Here is a 21,677-nt window from a genome sequence, read left to right on the forward strand (position 1 = left end):
TTGCGTAGATATACACACTATCTTCATGGGTGCGCAGCCTCTGAGGCGGACTGCGGGGCCCATCTCCAGGAGTAGTGAAGCATAACACCGAGATGTGATATTCGGTGAACTTTTTAAGGCCAGTGATGTAACCGACGTGGACGCTGTCCTGAAAGTTGGGGCGCACTGTGACCATGCTGACCTCGTGTGGATGACTGGGTTCCCACGCTAAGAGCTGCAGATTTGGAGATGAGAGAATGCAAACTGCTTACACTTTCTATTATGACTTTCATTGGGTTGCAAAAATTAAACTTTTGGCTCAACCGGTTCTACAATGATACGAGGGCGGATCACAGTGTGGCAACAGATGGCCCTTCTGTCACCCACCACTAGAGTGCGCCGCTTGACAGAAAGGAGTTGTTTACCTTGTATCCCTGGTTGATTCCATTGATAAACTGAGGGCTCGGGGCACTCCAGGTAAAACGCACAGTGGTCGAGTTGACAGCCTCCGCTTGCACATTTCCTGGTGGCACAGTGGGCACTGTTCCAGAGGAAGGAGAAAGACAATAGGTACCGGGAGAGAGAGGGATTGAAGAAGGAAGAGGGTGGGGGCAGGCAGAAAAGCAAACAGAGGAAGAGAAGGAGGAATAGTGATGAGACAGGGAAGGGGAAAGTCTGCAAGAGCTGCTTCCAAGCCAGTCTCATTTAGAGCGTGAGAATCAAGCTGAAGGAACATGTATTTTGCCTGATTTGGGGGGGTGTATAAGAGCACGCCAATCAAACCGGGTGTGAGAGCACTTGCCTCAGGCGGCTTCCAGGTAAACCCTGCAGCAGTTTGTTTGAAGTGAGCATGCCATTCTGATGTAACGACGGAAACGTATTAGGTAGCTGCGTGTTAATGAAGCTGATGGTCGGCACCGGTCCGCGCATGCCGGCACCGGCCCTCGCATCTCCATGCGGGCCTTTAATTCTCTTTGAGTGTATCTAAATGTCCAAGATGATTTGCTCTTGTCTAGTCAATGGGGCTGAGTGATGGAAAAATCCTATTAATGAGAGCTGAGCTAAACAACATCTGCACTCTAAAATCTGACGTTATTCGTTGACAGTGAGATGGATGATGAAATTATTATTTATATTTTGCAGGGGATGTGAAATAGAAATAAACCTCTCATGCTTGCCTTACCTTCCAAGTCTTATATATTTGCTAATTAACCAGATAGCTCTTGTGTTTCTTCTAAAATGTTCAAGATTTTAGAAGATTGTTTATTCGCAGACACAACTGTCATTTTTTTAATTGATTTGATCACTAAAACAACTAATTATTCTAATTATTAGGTATTACACAAAGCGTGCTGAAGTTTCCGTGGCTTTAATGATAGTTTGTGCCAGGTGGAATCAATCATTTTCCAAGCATGAAGAACATTTTTTGCTTTTGTCATCTACCTGTGAGAGACTGACAGGAATATATCCCACAGTGTTGAATTAAGACTAGAGCATTTTTACCTTATGGAAAATGTAAAAGTAGTCCTTCAAATATAATGAAATAAAAAAAACAAGACAACAACTGTGGAATAATTGCATCTGAGCTGGAAGTGCACCTGCTAAGGGAATTTAAACCGTAACATCCATCCATCATCTATACCCGCCGCTTCCCGTTCAGGGTCAAGGGGATCTGCTGGAGCTTATCCCAGAACGCAAGACCTCACCCTCAACAGGTCACCAGTCTGTTGCAGGGCCAAAGTCACTCCTACAGGAAAATAAGGATAACACTAACATACATAATTTTGTGGGACTGCTGGAGGAAGTTGGAATATCCGGAGAAAATCCATGCGTGCACGAGAACACCACACAGAACGGTCCCACCAAAGAGTAAATCCCGCTATGAACCGCGCTAACCACCAAGCCACCACTGCCCTTGAAATATCATTTATTTATTTATCATCTTTTCCCATGGGTGTGTTTGGGTATTCTTGAGTGGAATAGATTTAACATTCAACAACTTTCAAAGCTTCATATAGAGGTCAAAGGACTTTGAAATCAACCTGGAAGTCTCGTCTTAACAGAACCATACTCTATAATAACCTTTTACTTTTCTGATATCTATAGTTAGGCTGTTAGTAGACTGCCAGCAAGTTAATGTTTTGGTTAAAAGGCTGACCTAGAAATTGCAAGATTCATAGACATTTAAATACGTATTCTCTTCATAGTCAGAGACAGTGTACGTCAGAGATTTAGAGTTACAGCGACTTTGATCCTCAGACGGTTTTGAGTAAACTAGGAGACAATTAAGTCAAGATGTCTGAACAAGTAGGCGTGACGGGCGCGCCGAATGCACAGTGTGTGTTCTAATTACAATAGTCAGCGTGTGCAACGAGAAATGAAGCCAACCGGAGTGTTTTCCTTATGAAGCACACAGACATATGTCACACAAGCGTGGCAGTCATCTCCAAGTGTACCGGTTTATGTAGGATTAATTCAATCTGTGCAAATACATGCCAATTAAAGTTTTCAAGCGCACAGAATGAACATTCTATTTCTCCGTAAAGGCAGCGATGCTTGTTTGGCAGCAACATTATGTGAAAACTACCGAGCTTAATTTCATGACACATGACAGCAAAAGTGAGCAGATGAACCAGATCAGGAGCACGTTTGTTAAATCTGTGAATTACAGAATTGGACTTGGCATCTGCTTTTAGTGTTGCAGAAACATCGCGGTCTGAACAACAGAGTGGATTTAATTAAAAAAGAAAAAAGCAAAAAAGGAAAAAGGTAATAAAAGTAAAACATAAAACAAAAACTACTGAAGGTGAAGGTAAACGCTTGTACTATGGTATTGCAGCATCCTTTCAGAAATGTAATGCCTTTGTGGAGCCTTCTGCACTGTGCTAACTGCCTACTCCCATAAACAACAAAAAAAAAGTGTTGCAGTCTTTACGATGCGTGTGGATTGATTTGTCAGTGTTGTGATGAAAATGACCAGAAAAACGTCTCTTAATTTGATCATCAAAGAAGATCAGATGAGGTCTCTGGCACAAGTGTCATGCTGCAGAATTATGGAGCCAAATCAAGGCCAAAAGTTTTGCTAATTTGAAAATAAAATTTGAACCTGAAAATTCTTTTTTACAGTTTCAATTTTATTTTTTTCAGTATCAGATCTTTTTTTCAGTTTCAAATCTTTTTATTTCAGTTTCAAATCTTTTTTTCAGTTTCACTTCTTTTTTTTCAGTTTCACTTCTTTTTTTTCAGTTTCAAATAAAAAAAAAGATTTGAAAAAAGATTTGAAACTGAAAAAAAGATTTGAAACTGAAATAAAAAGATTTGAAACTGAAAAAAAGATCTGATACTGAAAAAAATAAAATTGAAACTGTAAAAAAGAATTTTCAGGTTCAAATCTTATTTTCAAATTAGCAAAACTTTTGGCCTTGATTTGGCTCCATACAGAATTAGCCTTAGACTAAATAACGAAATCTCACACTGTCACAGGCACCTGTACACAACCGTGCTCACATGAATCCTAACCTCCTTGCAGAGTCCATTCAGTGACTTTGTGGCTGTAGGTGCCTCTGCCTGCTCCGTTGTAAGCTGCCACCTCGATCTCATAGTTGGTCCAGATGATGAGTTCTTCCAGGAGCAGGTTGGTCTGGTCTTGGTTGGTGATGTTTTTCATCTGACAATCGACTGGAAGCCCTGACAGACAGTACCTGGCAGCCCAGGGAGTAATTGATGGAGAGAGGCAAAGCGATAGAGACAGAGAAAATGGAGGCAGACAATATTAGGACACTGATTATTTTCCTGAAATGAGAGCTGGGGGGGGGGGGGGGGGGGGGGTAATAGAACAAAAATCCATGCAGAACTGTTATAAAATGGTTACAAAAAGGGAGGTGACAACAGACAAATGGAGAGGAAGCCATTTAATTGGCACCAATTATTCTGCAGCAGCACTGAGCAAGAATGAGGGGAAATCGGGACAAAGAAAAAGAAGCTGACATAACAGTTATTATCACATCTGAATAGCTCTGGCCCAGACAGACACTCATCTGAGAAAGAAAAAAAAAAGAGGCAGGTTGTCACAGTCTTCTTACCTGATGATGTAGCCCTGCAGAGGACCGTTCTGGTGGCTCTCCTGAGGTGGCTGCCACTGGATCATGATGGACTGATTGGTCCGGCCACTTGCGATGACTGTCTGGGGGGGTGCACTGGGAGGCTCTTCAGGGAGAGTCAGGCTGCAGCAAGAAAGCAAAAGAAGGATAAGAGAGAGAGGGAGAGAGAGAGAGAGAGAGAGAGAGAGAGAGAGAAAAAAGATGGACAAAGAGTGAAGCCATGCATTAATTATCATGGATTTCTGCATATTTCTATCCCATTTCATCATAGACATCAAATCATGATAAAATCTTCCTTTTAACACACCATAAAAGAAAGCTGGAGCAAGTGTAGCTCTGTCTTAGCCCAAAACATACACTCTATACCACTGTCCACAAAGAGACAGCCTGCTGTGGCAGGGAAAAGATCAAAGAGGCCTTGGCGAAAAAGGAGCTGCACAATGGAGAGATGAGACAAGTGAGAGAAAGATATAAAAGTACAAGAAAGAGAGATCTAGGAAGACTTTCCCTTAAGTCAATTTAAGATGACATCTTGATTTCTTCCCAACGTACCGGAGCACTGCTCTGGAGGAGATAAAGCAGAGTGTTTAGGATCAAAGAGGTGTGCCGGCGAGATGTCTCGGAAAAGTCTTTCTCTCACAGATGCACAGTCACCCTCCTATGGTGCAATCCTGCCTGGGCAATGAATGAGTGTGTGGTAAAAAAGGCTGCATGATGGGTAGTGGTTGATTTTTGCTTCGATGGATTTCCTTTCTGCAGGTGCAGAAGGAGCAAATGCCAAAGCGGATAACGTCAGACCTTAGTGTGTATGGCTGAATCATGATGACCGAATGATGTTTGTGGGGTTAGTTGCTGCGATTATGCCGTGACCATTTGGACTTGTGAGCCAAAGGAATTCACTTGAGATTTGAGTCTGTTTTTAGCTCGGCCTTTCTCAAAGCCACACTGTATTTTGCTCCTGAAGTCAGCTAATATGAAAGGGAGAGCTGAAGCTGGGTCAGCGCCGCCATCGAGTCTTCACAAAGCGCAATTTCAGCTCATTCAAAGCTTTATCTTGAAAAAGGCCCATCCTGGAGTCAGCTCATCTCTCTCTCAATCCCACAGAAAGTAGAGACCAAAAAGTGGACTTACAGGATTTTCTATTGAACTGTCAAGTTGAGTGGAGGGAGAACAGGTTGTTCCAGAGCAATAACAGCGCTCAGAGTGCAACACTTTTCTCACGGCCAGCATACGCACACAGAGTGCGAGTAACATTTTGAACAGGCGGCAGATGCAGATGAGCGCATCACCTACCGTTCGGTCTCCTTGCTGAACTGGCCTCTGCCTACATCGTTGGCGGCGCACAGACGGAACTGGTACGAACGTGCTGGGATGAGGCCACCGACGCTAACCCCCGTGGACTCGGGCTCAATGTTGGCCAGCAGGACTGTCCAAGGAGCATCTTAGATACAGAGAACACACTGTGAGCAAGAGCTGCTGAATGTTAATGGTCTCTTAAGAACAATAAGATCCTTCAGTAACATCGCTTCAGCACTAGGCAAACTCAAATTCTAAAATCAATACCATTCCTAGCTATTGTTGCACAACATTTCTCTTATCTTCAGTAATGCCATTGCAGTTCCTGACATAAATGAATCATTTATTTTGTATGCACACGCTCTAAATATCAAAATAGAATTCAATTATCCAAAAACATAGATCCCATCTGCATCCTCGGTTTCATTTTCCTTTTAATGAGTTGTCATCTTCTCACTTAGCCTGAGCTTGAATGAAAAATGGCTTGAACGATTTACTCTCTGCTGGTCAAAACATTCCCATGTCTTTGATATTATCAAGTCTTGGACAGCAACACAATTTGGTTCCCATTTCTGACGAAGCACAGTTATGCTTATTGCAACATGAATGAAAGATGCAGTGGCCAATTTGAAAGAAAGAGATGTAATAAAATAAGAAGGAGTGCAAATGACTGTTATCACGGCAGTATAAGACATCAGTATTGCCTTAAATGAACAAGAATGACAGAAACAATCATGTGTGACTTTTTTTCCTTTGATTAGGATAGAAACTCACTGTTTTCTGAGACCTCTAGGATGTAACGGATCAGGGGGCTGTTGCCATCAAAGGCCTCCGCCCACGTGAGGTTGATGGTCCTCTTTTCTGTGGTACTCAGAGCTGCTATGGGGTTCTCTGGAGCATGAGGCAGTTGTCTGCAAGGTAGACAATGAATTGTTGATAAAGAGAAATAGAATCAGACAAAAGAGCTGCCAAATAACGGAACTAAACAGACAGCCTGAAAGCTTTGCATTGTAAATATCAAAGGTGTTTGATGGATTACAGAGGAGAGCAGTGATAAAGCACATCAATGGAGAAAACCTCCATCCATCACGTCCTCGTCGGACTGAAGTAAAAGAGGAGGGAAACAAAAAATTACAGATGGTGAGATAAGAGGGGAGGTGCGAGGCAGACGTGCAGACCTGACTCGGAGGTGGGCATTGCGGGAGTCATTCCCACCCACTGAAGTCACCCTGCAGGTGTATGTTCCAATGTCACCCGACCACGTCTGGGAGATGTGCAGCGTCCCGTCGGGATCTAGACGCAGGCGGGGAGACGTGTTCACGTCAATCACAGAGGCGCTCTTCTCCCAAACATACCTAGAGATTTGTACATGGGTAATATAAGCGTTACACATACAGGAGGCACACACACACACACACACACACACACACACACACGCTCTTTACTCCAGAGGGTTTTGACAGTAAATCTGTTTGCCTCGTGTCACACCAAACAAAGAAGGTGCTGACACTGATGAAAAAGCTCATGAAGCAGATAACAAAGTGGTTTGAATGAGGAGATGTGTCTCTCTGCTGCACTGCTGCACATACAGAATCAGCCATGCGTTCCCCTCCACGTCACGCACCCGCCCCCCCCACATGTGATCGTTCACACACATGCGAGGAGCCGAGCAGCTCCAGTGATTAATTGCAACTATTTGGGCTCTCTGGCTAATCTCCCCAGTATTGCATTTAATTAATAGCGCTGTCTGAGGTTATTACGCTGTTTACATATTCATCTGTTTACCCCACAATCTGATCAATGTCGCAGACCCACAGGTGACAGCCACTCTAATCACTCGGCCCCAAAGACATCATTTCTCTCCCTCGGAGACAGATGCATGCACATTCTCTCTACCGTGTTTGCAGAGTGAAGGAAGGCCATGAACTAATTCCTCAAGCTGACTCCGAGAGTTTCACATCTCCTCATTGAAAGCATTCCAAGAGTGGATAAACATTACACAAGCTCTTGCAGATTTCATAAACTAATTAAGCCTAACACTGATACCCAAGCTTGTTTTTTTTGGCTGTAACTGAATAAAGAAACACTAGATGTGATGTTAAGACATTCATTTCAATCACATGTGTATTAACAGGGGCAATAATTTAAATATATTACCTTATAGTGACACTTGGATCATGGGTCACACCGCAGGTCATCACGGCCTTCGTCCCTTTGATGACACTCTGGTCTTGTGGCGGTTTAGTGATGCGGGTGCGTGCTGCAGAAACACCCAGAGGCTTTTACTCAAAGACCATGTGTGTGAAAGGTGGATTGAACAGAGCTTAGTGGACCTGGCCTCATCTTTCACACTGTGTCATTCTGAAACAGGATAAATCATCGGAGGATTTTCTGTGGGTGTTTAGCAAAGCTTTCAAGGACAGGTGTTGTGAATTTATTCACTAGGAATATGTTCTTTAGCTCTAAGACTATTGTATAAATATCTGGACGATGACTCCCAGGAACGAGCTGAAATATGTGCGGTCTCTACAAGTAAACAAGTCATGTGTTATTCATTCCTTTTTCATGTTTTTACTTGTTTCATGTTTATTTCTTTTTCATGTTGGCCAAAGGTTTTGTTTGTAGTATTGTATATAAGGTACAAAGGCAAAGGAGGACGCAAGGAACACGACCTGTGTGCATTTTTCCTGTCATGCTTGCTTACCCCACACCACGAGGTCAGACGAGGCCTCGTCAATGCCCCTGGAGTTACTGGCCATGCAGGTGTAGGTACCGGCGTCTGAGAGATGGGAGGGGCTGATGAGCAAGCTGCCGGACTCCAGCAGGGTGAACCTGGGCAGCTGGACTGAGCCGCTGGCCAAGACACGCTCACCTGCAGGGAAGGGGTGGGAGTGATTGACGGCGTGTTGAGGAGAACAAGGGCAAAAAGGAGAGAAGGAGGTGGGGCAAGAAAAAAAAAAGAAAAGACAGAAGGTGATTGGAGCATTGGCGAAATGTCAGGGAAAACAAACGGGACGGAAAACAGTCAAAAAGCCAAGAAGTGAAGCTTGTTTGAGAACATTTATTTTCAGAACATTTTCCATAGCTCTTGAATAACTAAGAACCCCTGAACAACCTCCTGCTGTGATCTCACGCACCTTTCTGCCAGGTGATGGCTGGCCTTGGGGCTCCTGAGGTCTCGCAATGTAGAATGACTGACATGCCGTCAATCACTGCGCTGTCAGAGGGGCCAGCGGTGATGTTGGGGGCAATACCTGAGTGGGGTCAGCCACACACACAGACACACACACACACACACACACAAACAAACATGCATTCATTCAAACAAGATTAGGTGAGACAGAGGTGATAATGAGAGACATAAACAGCTTTCTCCCTAATAAAGCAGGCGGCAGCTGAGAGCTTAATAGACTTGACAAAAGGGGCAGCTGTCAGGTCTGATTCTCAGCGACAGCTCTGACAAGACGCCTTCATCTCTGTGCGTCTCATGCCCATTCCCCGATTCAAAAATAACCAATAATTGCCTGAGCACCCAAGGTGACAAAATCTGCCACGGCACAGAGATGCATGGATAGATGAGTGAAGAGAGAGAGAGAGAGAGGAACAAAAGAGGACTAGACCTTAGACAAGGGAATAAGGATTTACAAATGAAGGGAAGTGGGGTAACAGAGAAGAAAAGCAGAGCTAAGCAGCAGACATGAGAGTAGATCTGAACTGGAATTTTTGAAGGGGGACGTACTTGTAACAGCTAGATAGGTGTTTGTCTGGATCTCTCCTGCGAGATTGCGGGCAAAGCACTGAAACATCCCCGTGTCGTCTGGCAGGAGGCCATTGATCTGCAGGCTGCCTCCTACTAACACCTTGTACCTGGGGATCTTCACCGGGCTGATGGGCACTGCATCTTTATACCAAACGATGTCTGGCTGTGGTGTTCCTGCGGAGTGAATAGAGGATTTACCCTGTCACTGTGACCCTCTGGTTCTTTTCCTTTTCTTTTTTTTTTCGTGCTTTCTAGTCTTTCACTCATGCCGTTCCGCAGGGAGACAAAAACAGACCTCGTGCCTGACAAGGGATGTCCACCACCTTCTCCATTTCTGCAGTGATGTGAGTCGGGGGCTCTTTTATGAACAGAGGATATTCTGTTTTGAGGAAGGACAAACAATCAGTTTTCCAATAAAAACTTATAATAATACTAATAATAATAAAAAATTCACTAAATTATAATAATATGCACATCAAGAAATCAACACACACTCTTTCATGAAATTCTCTAGACCAGGGGTCGGCAACCCGCGGCTCCAGAGCCGCATGCGGCTCTTTAGCGCCGCCCTAGTGGCTCCTGGAGCTTTTAAAAAAATGTTTGACTTTTTTTTCCTTTTTTTCTTCTTTTTTTTCCTTTTTTTCTCTTTTTTCTTCCTTTTTCCTTTCTTTTTTAATCTCGATATTTCGACCTTTTTCTCGACATTTGAACTTTTTTCTCTAAATTGTACTTCAACATTAATCTTGACATTTCAACTCTTTTTCTAGAAATTTTGACTTTTTACTCGAGATTGTACGTCAACATTAATCTCGACATTTCGACTTTTTCTCGACATTTCAACTTTTTCTCGACATTTCGACTTTTTTCGCCATTTGCCTTCTTTCTAAGGCTTATACAAGACTTTTCATTTTTTGCGGCTCCAGACATATTTGTTTTTTGTGTTTTTTGTCCAATATGGCTCTTTCAACATTTCGTGTTGCCGACCCCTGCTCTAGACGTTAAAATGACTGCAGGACTGAAATGTTAAGTGTATGTTAAGTACCAAGGACATGCAGGTAAGCGCCAGCGGTGACCGAGGGGACACTGCTGCTGCGGAGAGACGCCTCACACTCGTAGTAACCGCTATCACTGACTGCAGGTAGGCTGATGACCAATCTACGGCCGAAATCTCTGATTCCAGTGTTGACCACAACCCCATCTTTCCTCCAAGTGATACTCATTTTGACGAGGGGTCTAGAGGAGAAGGAAAGATGAAAAAGAGAGCAAGAGACAGATGATTTGATTTTAATACAGAACCATATTCTGTTTCAAGGTTGAAAAGCATCAAGGGTGCGCTGAGGATAGATCTATCACTCTGATTAAGTCTTTGAATTGGAGATAATTGGAGATCAGGGCTGGGACTTATCAAAACAGCAGAACATGATGAAGGCTTGAATCAAATGGAAGAATAGACTAGAGCCAGGGAGATGTTAGATTAAACAAAATAGCATGTCAACAAAATATTGTATATGGAAGAGATAGCAGGTGGGTGGGCTTTGGAAATGTGTACCGTATTTTCTGGACTATAAGCCGCTACTTTTTTCATAGGTTTTCAACCATGCGGCTTATACAAAGATGCGGCTATTCTGTGGATTTTTCTTCCACCGCTAGGGGGCGCTTTAACCGGAATTAGAATAAAAACTAAGACAAAATAAATGCAAAAGAATGCACTACTTCTTATTTAGCAGATAGAAGTAGGTAGAAGCAGATTTCAAACAGATAAATAAATACCGGTTATTTTCTCTTGGTTCTGTCCCGTTTTAATCAGCAAAGTTGCTGCCGTGTTAAAAGACACTGTTAGGAAAGGATCTATTTAGGTACAAACATGTACATCATTTACAGTTTAAAATCCTTCTGCACATGTAGTAAATATCTAATCTAACAATATAAATATCTGCGACTTGCACATCTTTTTTTTTTTTTAAATAGAGCGGATGCGGCTTATATACAGGTGCGGCTTATAGTCCAGAAAATACGGTATATTTCTCAACATCTGTTTGGCAAGCAATTACCTCGCATTGGCAACACACTCCATGATAGCTTCGTTTCTCCCCACTGTCACGCTGGTGTTCTTTGGGGGGATGATGATGGAGGGGGCGATGGGGTCCGCAGGTCCTCCCACATCTATCACACACGCAAAAACCCACAAAGAAGTGCAGCGGGTCTGATTAAGCCTCACGTCTGGCTGGTAAAGGCAACGGAGCATGGCAAGATCTTTACACAGACACTGGCAATCAGTCAATATCATCGGCACGTTATAACCCAACGATTAACACCCCTGTCTTTACTCTAGACCCTTTTTCTGGTCTACACAGCATTCTTCTGAGCACGGTGTTAGCCCTGGTATTAGAAGCCATTATGTAACATAATTGAGACAAACACAAAAGGCGATTAAATGCAGCACCATCACTCATGGGTTTCACGGAGCCTCCAGCCATCCATCGATTCACTGCCCTCAATCAGTGATCTCTCTCTGAATCTGATCTCATTTTCCCCCACCTCCCTGCTGGACGGGTGTGGGCTGGCAAACTCGTATGAGTGTGAACGATCACGCGCTCATGGTGTGTTGCCTGTGTGCATCGTGTAGTAGTGCGTTTTGGGAGTTCAATTTTCAGGGCTAGCTCAGGTTAATAAGGTTCTTAATCAAGTTTTTTATTGTTTTTATTGTTATTTTTTGCTGCTTTGTTGTAAATCTCTCCCTTTCACTGCCCATTTTTGAACCAAGATGTTACGAGAAAGCTTCCTCTACAAACACGGGCTAAATGTTGAATCAGACCCTCAGTGTCTTAATACTGCTTTTAGGTTGAGAAGCCAGTTTTAAGCACTGTTAAACACTTTAACAGGTGAGATGAGGTTTTCTTTTTTTTTGATCATACATTTTATGTATATAGATTAAATATAATACAGAGATGGGGAATGTTTTAGTAAAGTACACAAGAAACTGACGGGAAAAAATATGTGATCCCCCTTGAGATTAACCTACTTTATACTAATTTACCATAACAAGTGATTTTATATTTATCTAAGAGAACATGCTTAGAATTATATATTCCCATATTTTTATTAAATACCCCCATTTAAAGTTACTTCAAATGATAAAAAGAAAAAAACACTCAAACATTTTAAGTTCGATGTTCATAAGAAGCATCTATTGATGTGAACCATGCCTCACTAAAAGGAAATGTCGGAGGACATACAATCAAGATTAGTTCATCTTTGAAAGGCCGGAAAGGGATACAAAGTCATCCCTGACTGTTTAGACATCAATCATTATTAAATTAGCTCAATTTATAGACAAATAGACGAATTGTCTATAGATTGAGATAATTTAATACAGTGGCTACTCTTCTTAGAAGTCCCCCCTCCCCCCCAAAAAAAAAAAACAAAACAAAAAAATATATATATATATCTAAGAGGACAATATCAAGATGGCTATTTGTCGGCCGAATCTTATTAGAAGTTGGGTGGTGTAAGAAGATAATGACCCTAGGTATCAAAGTAAATTCACAGCAGAATGACTTCAGAAAAGATATTCCACCTTTTGAAGTGGACCGGTCAGAGCCTAGACCTTAACTACAATGAGATGCGGTGGAGTGACCTCAACAAAGCTGTTAACATCAGATTCACAACAAATGTGTCTGAGGTGTTGCAGTTCTGTGAAGAGGAATGGTCAGAAAAATCCCCCTGAACATTATGCGGGTTTGATTTAGAGCTACTGAAAGCACTTGCTTGAAGTCACTGCAGACAAAGAGGTTCAACCAGCTATTAACTCCAATGGTTTACTTACTTTTTTCTTCAAGCACAGTGCATGTTTAAGGGGTGTGTTGGATAAAAAGATGTGAAGTTATAATTATTTTGTGTGTTATCTGCTTAAGCACATTGTGTTTGTCTAATATTGTTACTAAAAGGAAGATCACGTTACGTTTTATGGCAAATTAATCTAGCTATCCAGTAAATTCTAAGAGATAACTGTTTTATTCACCACTGTTCAAAATTAGTCATTTAGTGGCCAAAAGGAAAAGGAACATAACGTGAACTGAAAAGACAAACTTGCATGCTGCAGACATTTTTTTTCTTCCACATTTTCATAATACATCATTTCCCAATCAGGACATTTTAATTTAATCAAAACCTCATGCAAAAATGGAAATTTGGTTTGATGATTGTTTAAAATGTAAATGTTGAGTATAAAAACATAAGTCAAATTTCTGTCTTGTGAAATTTGGTAAACAAAAAAATAATTAAGTTTTGAAATGAGAAATCTTGTCAGAAATGCAGATGAGCATCGATGTTTGTGCTGTCGGGATGCGGATAGATATGCAAATAGATACATTTTGTGACACTACAGCTGGATAAAGTTCTAGAATTGCTCTCGACCTCCCCACTACATAATTTCATTGAGGCGATACAACATCATATTGAGGGTGCTGTTGACATTTTCATTAATCAGTACCCTGAAGATCAATAAATCTATGTGGAAAAGCTTCATGTCGGAAGATTAAAAGAGCTGAAATAGAAGAAATATAACACAGAGCAAAGATTTGCCTCACTATGGGGATTTATGAGGGAAAATGTAAATCACTTGGGTCTGAAGTGATTGGCTAGAATGTAAGATTACAGAAATTGGCTGATCTGTAAAATTTTTGAGCCTAATTAACAAGTGGGATTTCGTGGGAGATTTGATTGGCATGGGTTTCAGAGGAGTAGGGAGGAGAAGGAAAAATGATTGATGGAGAATATTTGACCAAGAGGAGCTGAACATAAGTACACCGATTTTCAAAGATAAAAGCTTCTTGTACTATAGGCGGGTTAGTGTGCAACGTTGTTTTTAAGAGCTGCATGCACAACTACGAAGCAGAGAGCACAACTCATCCCAGTTGGTTTGGCAGAGCCAAGCTCCTGAGGAGACCACAAGGTGACAAAGCTGCCAAAAAGATGGGAACTGTTCAGTCTTTTAAGAGGATCACAGCCTTTTGCCAAGAGCAGAAGTTTATGGATCCAGGCCAGTAAAAACCTTGACTGTTGCTCCACAGGTCCAAAAGCTGGTGATGGTCTAAGCAGTGTGCAATGTGTGCATCAAAATACACACATGAGCCTTTTTACATAATATTACATTGTATTTTGCTGATGCTTTTATCCAAAGCAACTTGCACCCCCCCTAAAAAACAAAAAGAAAAACAAAAAACACCACACCCCCCCTCAAAAAAAAAAAAACCCAAAACAAACACAATCAAACCAAAAAGTAGAAGGGGACCTTCAGTATGCCAAAAGTACAATTTCTAAAGGAAAAAGGCAATTAGAAAGTGTGTGCGGAAAAACATTCAAACATACAGCTAAAAATCACCTTAAAAATAAAACTGCAAAGGAGAGTGAAGGTAGGCTAAATTAGTTCTGTCAGGTAGTCGGGAGAGAAGATGAAGATGGACAAGGTGTGTCTGCAAGAGCTTCTTGTAGACAGAGCGGGAACCCTCTGCTTTGATCGGTTCTCCGGTGTGGAAATAGTCAGTGAGGACTGTCTGGACTGAGCATGACTTGTGCATATGGTTCATACTGCCATATGAAATTCCTGTGAGGAATGCAATGAGCCACCTAGAGTATAAGCCTGTATGATGAAGCTGAGATAGGTGCAAGCTGCCCCAGAGATAACTCTGCAGGACAGCAAAAGTGATTAAAATTTGATTAGAACTGATGCTGGTAGTCGGTGCAGGTTAATGAGCAAGGGAATGACACAAGCCCTTTGAGGTTCATTGAAAACCAACACGATCTGGACTTTCTATAAAGGTTACAGAGTACAGGATGGAAGACGAGCCACAAGAGCATTGCAGTAGTCAAGGTGGGAGATAACCCGACCTGCATCAGATATTGGATGGCATAGTTAGTCAGGTATGGCTTGATTTTTCTTTGTATGTTGTACGATGCAAAACATAATGGCAGCGGAAAACTAGTTAGAATAGATGAGCCAGTCATCAATCATGACACCCAGATGTTTCACTATCTTGTTATGATAAATGTAGAGGCAATGTTGGTTTTGAAATCCTGGTGAAAAGACTGATGGGCAGGATTGGCCATTCCTTCATCCATAAAAAGATGTGAGGGAGGGAGGCAGATAATTTTGCCAAGATGGTTGTATCTTCTGGTGGGCATAACAGGGAAAGTTGGGTGTCATCTGCATAGCAGTGATACATTAACCCACACGAGCAGATAATCTAGTCAAAATGCTGTTGTGTAGATGGAAAATGGAAGGGTGCCTAGCACCAAGCCTTGGAGAGGAAATGAGAAAGGAAGGGCTGCCTTTGCCATGACACTGTTGATGAACGCCCAGTGAGATATATTATTTATTTATTGCTTGTCAATGATATATAATATCTGGCACTCCAGAGTTTATTTATTTCTCACTGGCTTGTCAATGATATATAATATCAAGCCATCCAGTCATTCACTTGGCTAATGTCTACAATTAAAAATGAAATTAAAGCAAACGCCAAGTGGCTGATGTTTTTGAATAAGAATATATATGAAAAAAAGTGAACTCTTACATTTTTCACTTACGCTTCCTCAAGTTCACAATAAAGATCTCAAATTGTGTTTTATTATTGAGTAATTTCATTGTTGAGTCAAAAGTATTTTACAAACAACAAAGATGAGGGAAACTGATTGCTGATCTTGACTACCAACCAAAGGTTAGCTCCTTTAGTAAAGAAATGTCAGTAAATAAGAAACCTTCATTTATTAATACATTTATTTATTTATTATACCTTATATTACAATCATACTGTATCAATTACACTTCTTATAATTGCATTTCTTTTGCATCATGATTACTGCACTAAATAATCTATTTAAGTTTGTTAAGTGACATATATCTCATGTAAATTGTACATTTATAAATAGGTTTGCTAAGTTAAACTGAATGATACATGATCTTTGACTACAAATATGGTCCTAATAACAGAGAAAGTGAGAATCCAGCTCTTTTACTTCGTCAAAAGCTACGACTGGTTCCCTCCAGAAACTAATGAATATGTTGCAGTTCATAAACTCCCAGTGTTGAGAATACCTCAAGTGTGTAATCTTCTAATTAAAAACAAAAAGTAAACAACACGATGACCTACAGAACAAGTTCTCATTGCAAATGTCACAGTATTGTTTACACATGTCTTTGTCCAAAAACAAATGTAAACACAAGTCAATATGCGCCTCCAGTGCCAGCTGCTTTTTCCTATTACAGTCAGCGCTCTCTCATTTGTATGCTCCCTTAAGAACAAGATGCTCCCTCTACTGTTCTTTTAGTGTGAGGCTTTTCTATGCAGAATGGCTAAAATGAACTAATGTGGCTCCGAAAACCTTATTGACTTTCAGATTCAAAACCCAAGCGCGTGATCGGCAAGGTCAGATTCAGTGGAATTCAGTGATATCTGGTCCCAGCAGATCACTGTGTCATGCGCATGTTGCTGAATTACAAACACCGCTTTAAAGATCTGAGGAGCCGATGCAGGTGGGTGTTTTTCAAAAATGCAAAGCTTCATGTTCAAGCAACTACTTCATACAAATTTTTAAAATCCCTATCTCATAAACAGTGCAAATTAAAACATTGTCAGAAAAATCAAGCGATAAAGCCACAAACGCCGACCTTAAACTAGTGGCAACTGGGTGGTTAAAAGGGAGTATGAGGCATTGCAATTTGTAGACCCAGTAATCTTGAGGCATCAGATTAAGCAGCCCCAGAAAAAAAGAAAAAAAAAACAACCTTTGAACTTTTTTTTCTTTTTTAAAGGGAGACTTGAACTTTCAACCGAGAACAGAACTATCCTACAAAAACTGGTGCAAAACTGTCATGCATGAGCTTATGAATTACTTAAATGTAACCAAAATCTTTTGAGCCATGAAGCAGAAGAAACTGTGCTTCACATCGTTTTTACCTTTGGTCAGTGGTTGCTGCTGTTTGTACAATTTACTGCCAGTGAAAATACAACTCAAATGTAACAGAGACCCTGCTTGTGTCCATCGTTTTTTGATCTCTTTTTATTCATTTTGGCTTTATTGACTTGTTTTTTATAAAGTACCGCTTCATCTATTTATGCCTCATTCTCAGAAAGATAGAAAACATACTTAGTGAGTCCATTAATTGGCTGGTTGAGGTGAGAAGAGAGATACAGACTTTGTTGTGATAAAAATAAATAAGAAAAGATGGGAGAATCTGTTTGCCTTTGTTTTGGTAATGAAAAAAAGGAAAAAAAAAGAAAGAAAATAAAGCAAAAACACAGTGGGCGTGAAGATAAAGAAGGCTCAATTAAAATGTAATGATCTGAATTGTACCAATGCCTACACCATAAACACAACATTTTATTTAAGTGGTGAGTACGCTCATTTTATGGGTGAGGTTGATTTTTTCTAATCTGATGTATTTGTGTGGGTGTAAGTTTGTCTGGTGTTATTTATATCAATCTGCTTTCCATGAGGCTTGTTTAAACTGAACGTTGCAGTTTATGGCCTCGTCAGACAGATGCTGTTTGGGATCTATCTAAAAAGCACTGACTTGTAAATCACTGCTAAAGCCAGGGGCTTAGACTGCAGATTACAACTTTTGTCCTGCAGGTCATTGGTAGATAGTTTATAGGGAAGGGTAAAATATCCTGCCAGTGTAAAGTGCTACTTTTGCTCCTGCCTCCTCCAGAACCACCTGTTGCAGAGATGCTGTGCTGAATGTATATGTGTCTGTTAACCTGAGAATAAAACTGTCTGAGGGACATTTTCATCTGCAGCAACCTGTTGCAGTCTGCTCACACACTGGCAGACTGCTGGTGAGCTGTGCCTCCCACTCTGAGGATGAGGATGCTTGTTGTTTACATGCACAGCCAACACCAGCGTGCAAGTTTGTGTTTTCATATGTACTTACTTTCCACGGTGAGGATGATGGACTGACTGGTTTTGTTCTCTCCATTCTTGTCATTGACCGCTTGGGAGTAGTAACGTCCGGCATCCGGGGCAACCGTGGACAGGATGACCAGCGTGTTGGCCAGAGTGATGGCACTGACACACCAAAACACACACAGACATACATTAGTGAGAACACTGATGTGCTGTACATCCACTCCTGAAAGTTTCACTTAACTACAGCCTGGAACTAAAAGTACACTGCTAGTTTGGCTTCAGGTAAAATAGTCATCATAAGTTAGCTCTCTTGTTGCAAAATGTGTCTCCAAATACACAATAGTCCAAGCACACGTGCATTCATAAACACACACATAAACCCACTCGGACCATTACACTACTGGATAGTTGTTTCTTACAGTCAATAAACCCTTAGAGTAAACTGGCAAACATGCATGCCCATAAATTATGTCTAAAAAGAAGCACACAAAGGCATTTTTTATGAGCACTTCCATCTATAATGTACCACAGGGTCTTAAAGGAATCATTCAGACGTTTGCTTGCTATTTTGTAGTATACAGTACTATAAAGTCATCTGTAAATTCTGTATAATCTAGGAGATTGCTGAAAATTATACCAAATAACTTTTAGTTAAAACAAAACAACAAAAACAATTCCTTAAGATGCTCATTTGTCTGCCTACACAGACAAATAAATTAGTTTTATAGCAGTGGCTTACGATACAAAATAAACTTGTATATATGATGTATATTTGTAAGATTGAAGCGAGAGCACAGTCTGCTCCAGTGAAAAATTATTCATACTGTAGGGAAGGTTAGCAATATGTCTAATAGCACCTGTAACCACCTTAGACTAACTATGATGTACTTTAGCAACATGATTGTACATTAGCTTGAATGATCTCTGTCTCTTGCACCTTAAATGGATTTTATTTGTCTAACATTAAATACATCTCAACGGTTGCGCCAAGTTGCACAGCATAACAGACATACTCTGCATAACAATTCAATGTACCATAAACTCCCTTAAGAAATTTAAGCTGTCCTTTACAATCCCTCCTGCCATCGCCGTGGAGCAGCAGCAGTGGCTGAAAGCCAGTAGAGCTGATAGTCCAAGATGTTTGTGAAGAGACTTTTAAATGAAAGTTGACGCTAAGCATGTGGCCAGATTAGGCTCCTCTTATATCTGCCACCATCTGCTTGATCGGTGTAGGATAAACACTTCTAGACAATTAGGTGCTGCAGCTCTCTCAGAGTCAACAGAAACTCGCAGAAATAGACAAATACCCATATGCACGGGGACCCGTGAATATCAATGTGGCATCACACAAAGCAAGCAAACAATCAGTAAATGCAGTGCCTGCCAGTTCCCGTCGTTGTCACTGAGCAAAGTTTCACTGCTTCACTGCTGATAAGAGTCAGCTGTTTCGCTGCCAGCTCTGGATTTTAATTTTATTATCATTTATTATCATTATTAGTCATTAGCTTTCATTTACTTTTTTTTTTTCTTTTCTTTTTCTAAAGGCAAATGACACATGCATCAAACCCAAGCAAGAACGTGCAACCCCGGGTGAAACTCCTCTTAACAGCCATGACAGCGTACAGCTGGCTGCTGAATAATATATGAGGAGGTAGTTTCTGAGGCATTTTGTGAACTGCCTACCTCTATTTGTCTGGATCGCAAAATTAATCTCAGGTGATTGCCTTCACAGTCTCGCCTCAGGAAAATTGCATATCTGAATAGACGTGTATGCAACAAACAACCAAAGCGAGAGAGAAAAAAACAAACTGCCACACACAGGCAGGCAAACTGAGCGTGGCTCATGTAGCCATGCAGTCACCCGTTGAACCCCCTCATGTATAAATCCAGCCTCAAACTTATTCTTCTCACATGCACAGACACATACAAACACACACTCTAAAATCCAAGCAGGGGTGTGAGCTGCCAGTCAATCATATCATCAATTGAGGCCTTTTGTCCAATTTTGTCTAATTGGTTCCCCTGCTGCCTGCTCTATCTCTACCCTTCAATCATTCCGCCAGCAAAGTCAATAGGGGTAGATATAATAACCCATTTTATCACTGAGAGGTGATTCAGTGATGAACACACGTCCTTCGCCAACATTCCCTCATCACATATTCTGCTAAACTTCACTCGTGGCATGAGGTGGGGTGGGGGGCATTGGAGAAAATCTGTGAGCAATGCTGAAGTTCTTAGAGTTCTCTGATGAGAGAGAAATTCTGCTTCAGCATTCATCACTAACTCCTTTATGAATGCACTTGCTCGAAGTGAAGTGCACTCGTGCTCCGCTCACACCAAAGAAAATGGAGCTGGGGTGAATGTACAGTATACTTACATACGGCTGCTTGAGGGAATCTTGCGACCATCTCTGAACCAGGTGATCTGGGGCCTGGGGAAGCTGTGTATCCGCGGTGCATGGACGAGAGCACCGTCGCCTTGGGATATGGTCTGAGACCTCTCGCTCTCCACAAAACCACCCATGTCTTGCAAACGTAAGAATAAAGTGAGAAATTGAAACAGAAAAAAAGGAGAACTTACTATAAAATGCATGTCGACAAAAAATATGAACATAAGTATTCCAGGCAGTAATGTCCTCCTTTACTCATTGATAAGATTCACTGATGTGCTTTGCTTTCACAAAAAGAGTATCCTTCCCCTAATCTGAACGAACCATATAAAGAAAGCAGAACTCACAGGCAACCTGCACTTCAGTGCTGCACTGCATTATCGCACCCACTCTGTTTCTCACGATGCAGCGGTAGTGGCCAGCGTGCGACTGGTCCAGCGAGGGGATCAGGTACCTAATGGGCACACAAAGCACCAGCGCGATTAGTCATCATCAGCATGACAGACAGCGACATTTGTCATCTTGGCGCTTTTATCACCCAAACTCAGGAAGCTAAATTAATTGAGATGTTTCACAGAACACCTTAAACATCCTGGACGGCATTGCACTTAAGATGTAATGCCGTCCAGAAATGTTTGGAAATAAAATAACAAATATAGGAAAACTAGAAGGAGAGATAACAGAGCATTGCTGATGTGTGACTTGGTGCTGATGTAATACTGTATGGTAGGTAGTAAACCACAGACAGGAGATTGGATCTTTTTTTTTTTATTTCATATTTTTTACAAAGACATGGTTGAGTTTGTGACGTTCAAGACTCAAAACTCCCCTCACGGCTATCCTGCATCTTCACTTCGCTCCATCAAATCATACAAGCACTTGTCAAACGTTTGCAACGGCCTCAGTCTGCCGACTCCGACAGGCATTGATGTTAAATGATGTGTGGGAAAAGCTAGCTAGATAACCCGAAAGCGTAATCCTCTTTTATTGCTTTGCTGCAGCCACTTCGGCGTGTGGCGTCTACCACAGCCGTGCCCTCCCTACTCTGCAATTTGGATGTGGAGAGAGTTGGTGGTGGTGGTGGGGCGGGTGTTCTGATTAAATGGATTCCAGTTCTCCTCTTTGATCAAGGCTGGTGAAGAATAATAAGCAGAGGGCTGGCCTGCAAGGAAGACCCAGAGACTAAGCCAAGTGAGAGCAGCCAAATACTGAGGAAAGACAGGGAGAAAAGACGAAGATGAGG

At 41.5% G+C, this 21,677-nt stretch overlaps 1 protein-coding gene across 6 annotated transcripts in view; it reads right to left on the reverse strand.

The window, feature by feature from the left end:
• sdk2a (sidekick cell adhesion molecule 2a) overlaps positions 1-21,677 on the reverse strand; it is a 96,195-nt gene that overhangs the window by 20,377 nt on the left and 54,141 nt on the right. For 5 of the 6 annotated variants that reach the window (XM_061711922.1, XM_061711920.1, XM_061711921.1 and 2 more), the window contains exons 3-19: positions 20,782-20,888; positions 20,423-20,570; positions 18,071-18,204; positions 11,187-11,298; positions 10,178-10,368; positions 9,431-9,514; positions 9,115-9,309; positions 8,513-8,629; positions 8,080-8,247; positions 7,533-7,635; positions 6,554-6,730; positions 6,150-6,286; positions 5,373-5,520; positions 4,062-4,202; positions 3,499-3,680; positions 405-520; positions 19-214 (exon numbers count right to left, since the gene is read on the reverse strand). In XM_061711922.1, the coding sequence (XP_061567906.1) occupies positions 19-214; positions 405-520; positions 3,499-3,680; positions 4,062-4,202; positions 5,373-5,520; positions 6,150-6,286; positions 6,554-6,730; positions 7,533-7,635; positions 8,080-8,247; positions 8,513-8,629; positions 9,115-9,309; positions 9,431-9,514; positions 10,178-10,368; positions 11,187-11,298; positions 18,071-18,204; positions 20,423-20,570; positions 20,782-20,888 (2,456 nt within the window). The remainder of the gene's footprint in view (positions 1-18; positions 215-404; positions 521-3,498; positions 3,681-4,061; positions 4,203-5,372; positions 5,521-6,149; positions 6,287-6,553; positions 6,731-7,532; positions 7,636-8,079; positions 8,248-8,512; positions 8,630-9,114; positions 9,310-9,430; positions 9,515-10,177; positions 10,369-11,186; positions 11,299-18,070; positions 18,205-20,422; positions 20,571-20,781; positions 20,889-21,677) is intronic. The other variant, XM_061711923.1, reaches the window with a different exon arrangement.

The sequence above is a fragment of the Cololabis saira genome, chromosome 21 (genome assembly GCF_033807715.1).
Source record: "Cololabis saira isolate AMF1-May2022 chromosome 21, fColSai1.1, whole genome shotgun sequence".
NCBI lineage: Eukaryota > Metazoa > Chordata > Actinopteri > Beloniformes > Belonidae > Cololabis > Cololabis saira.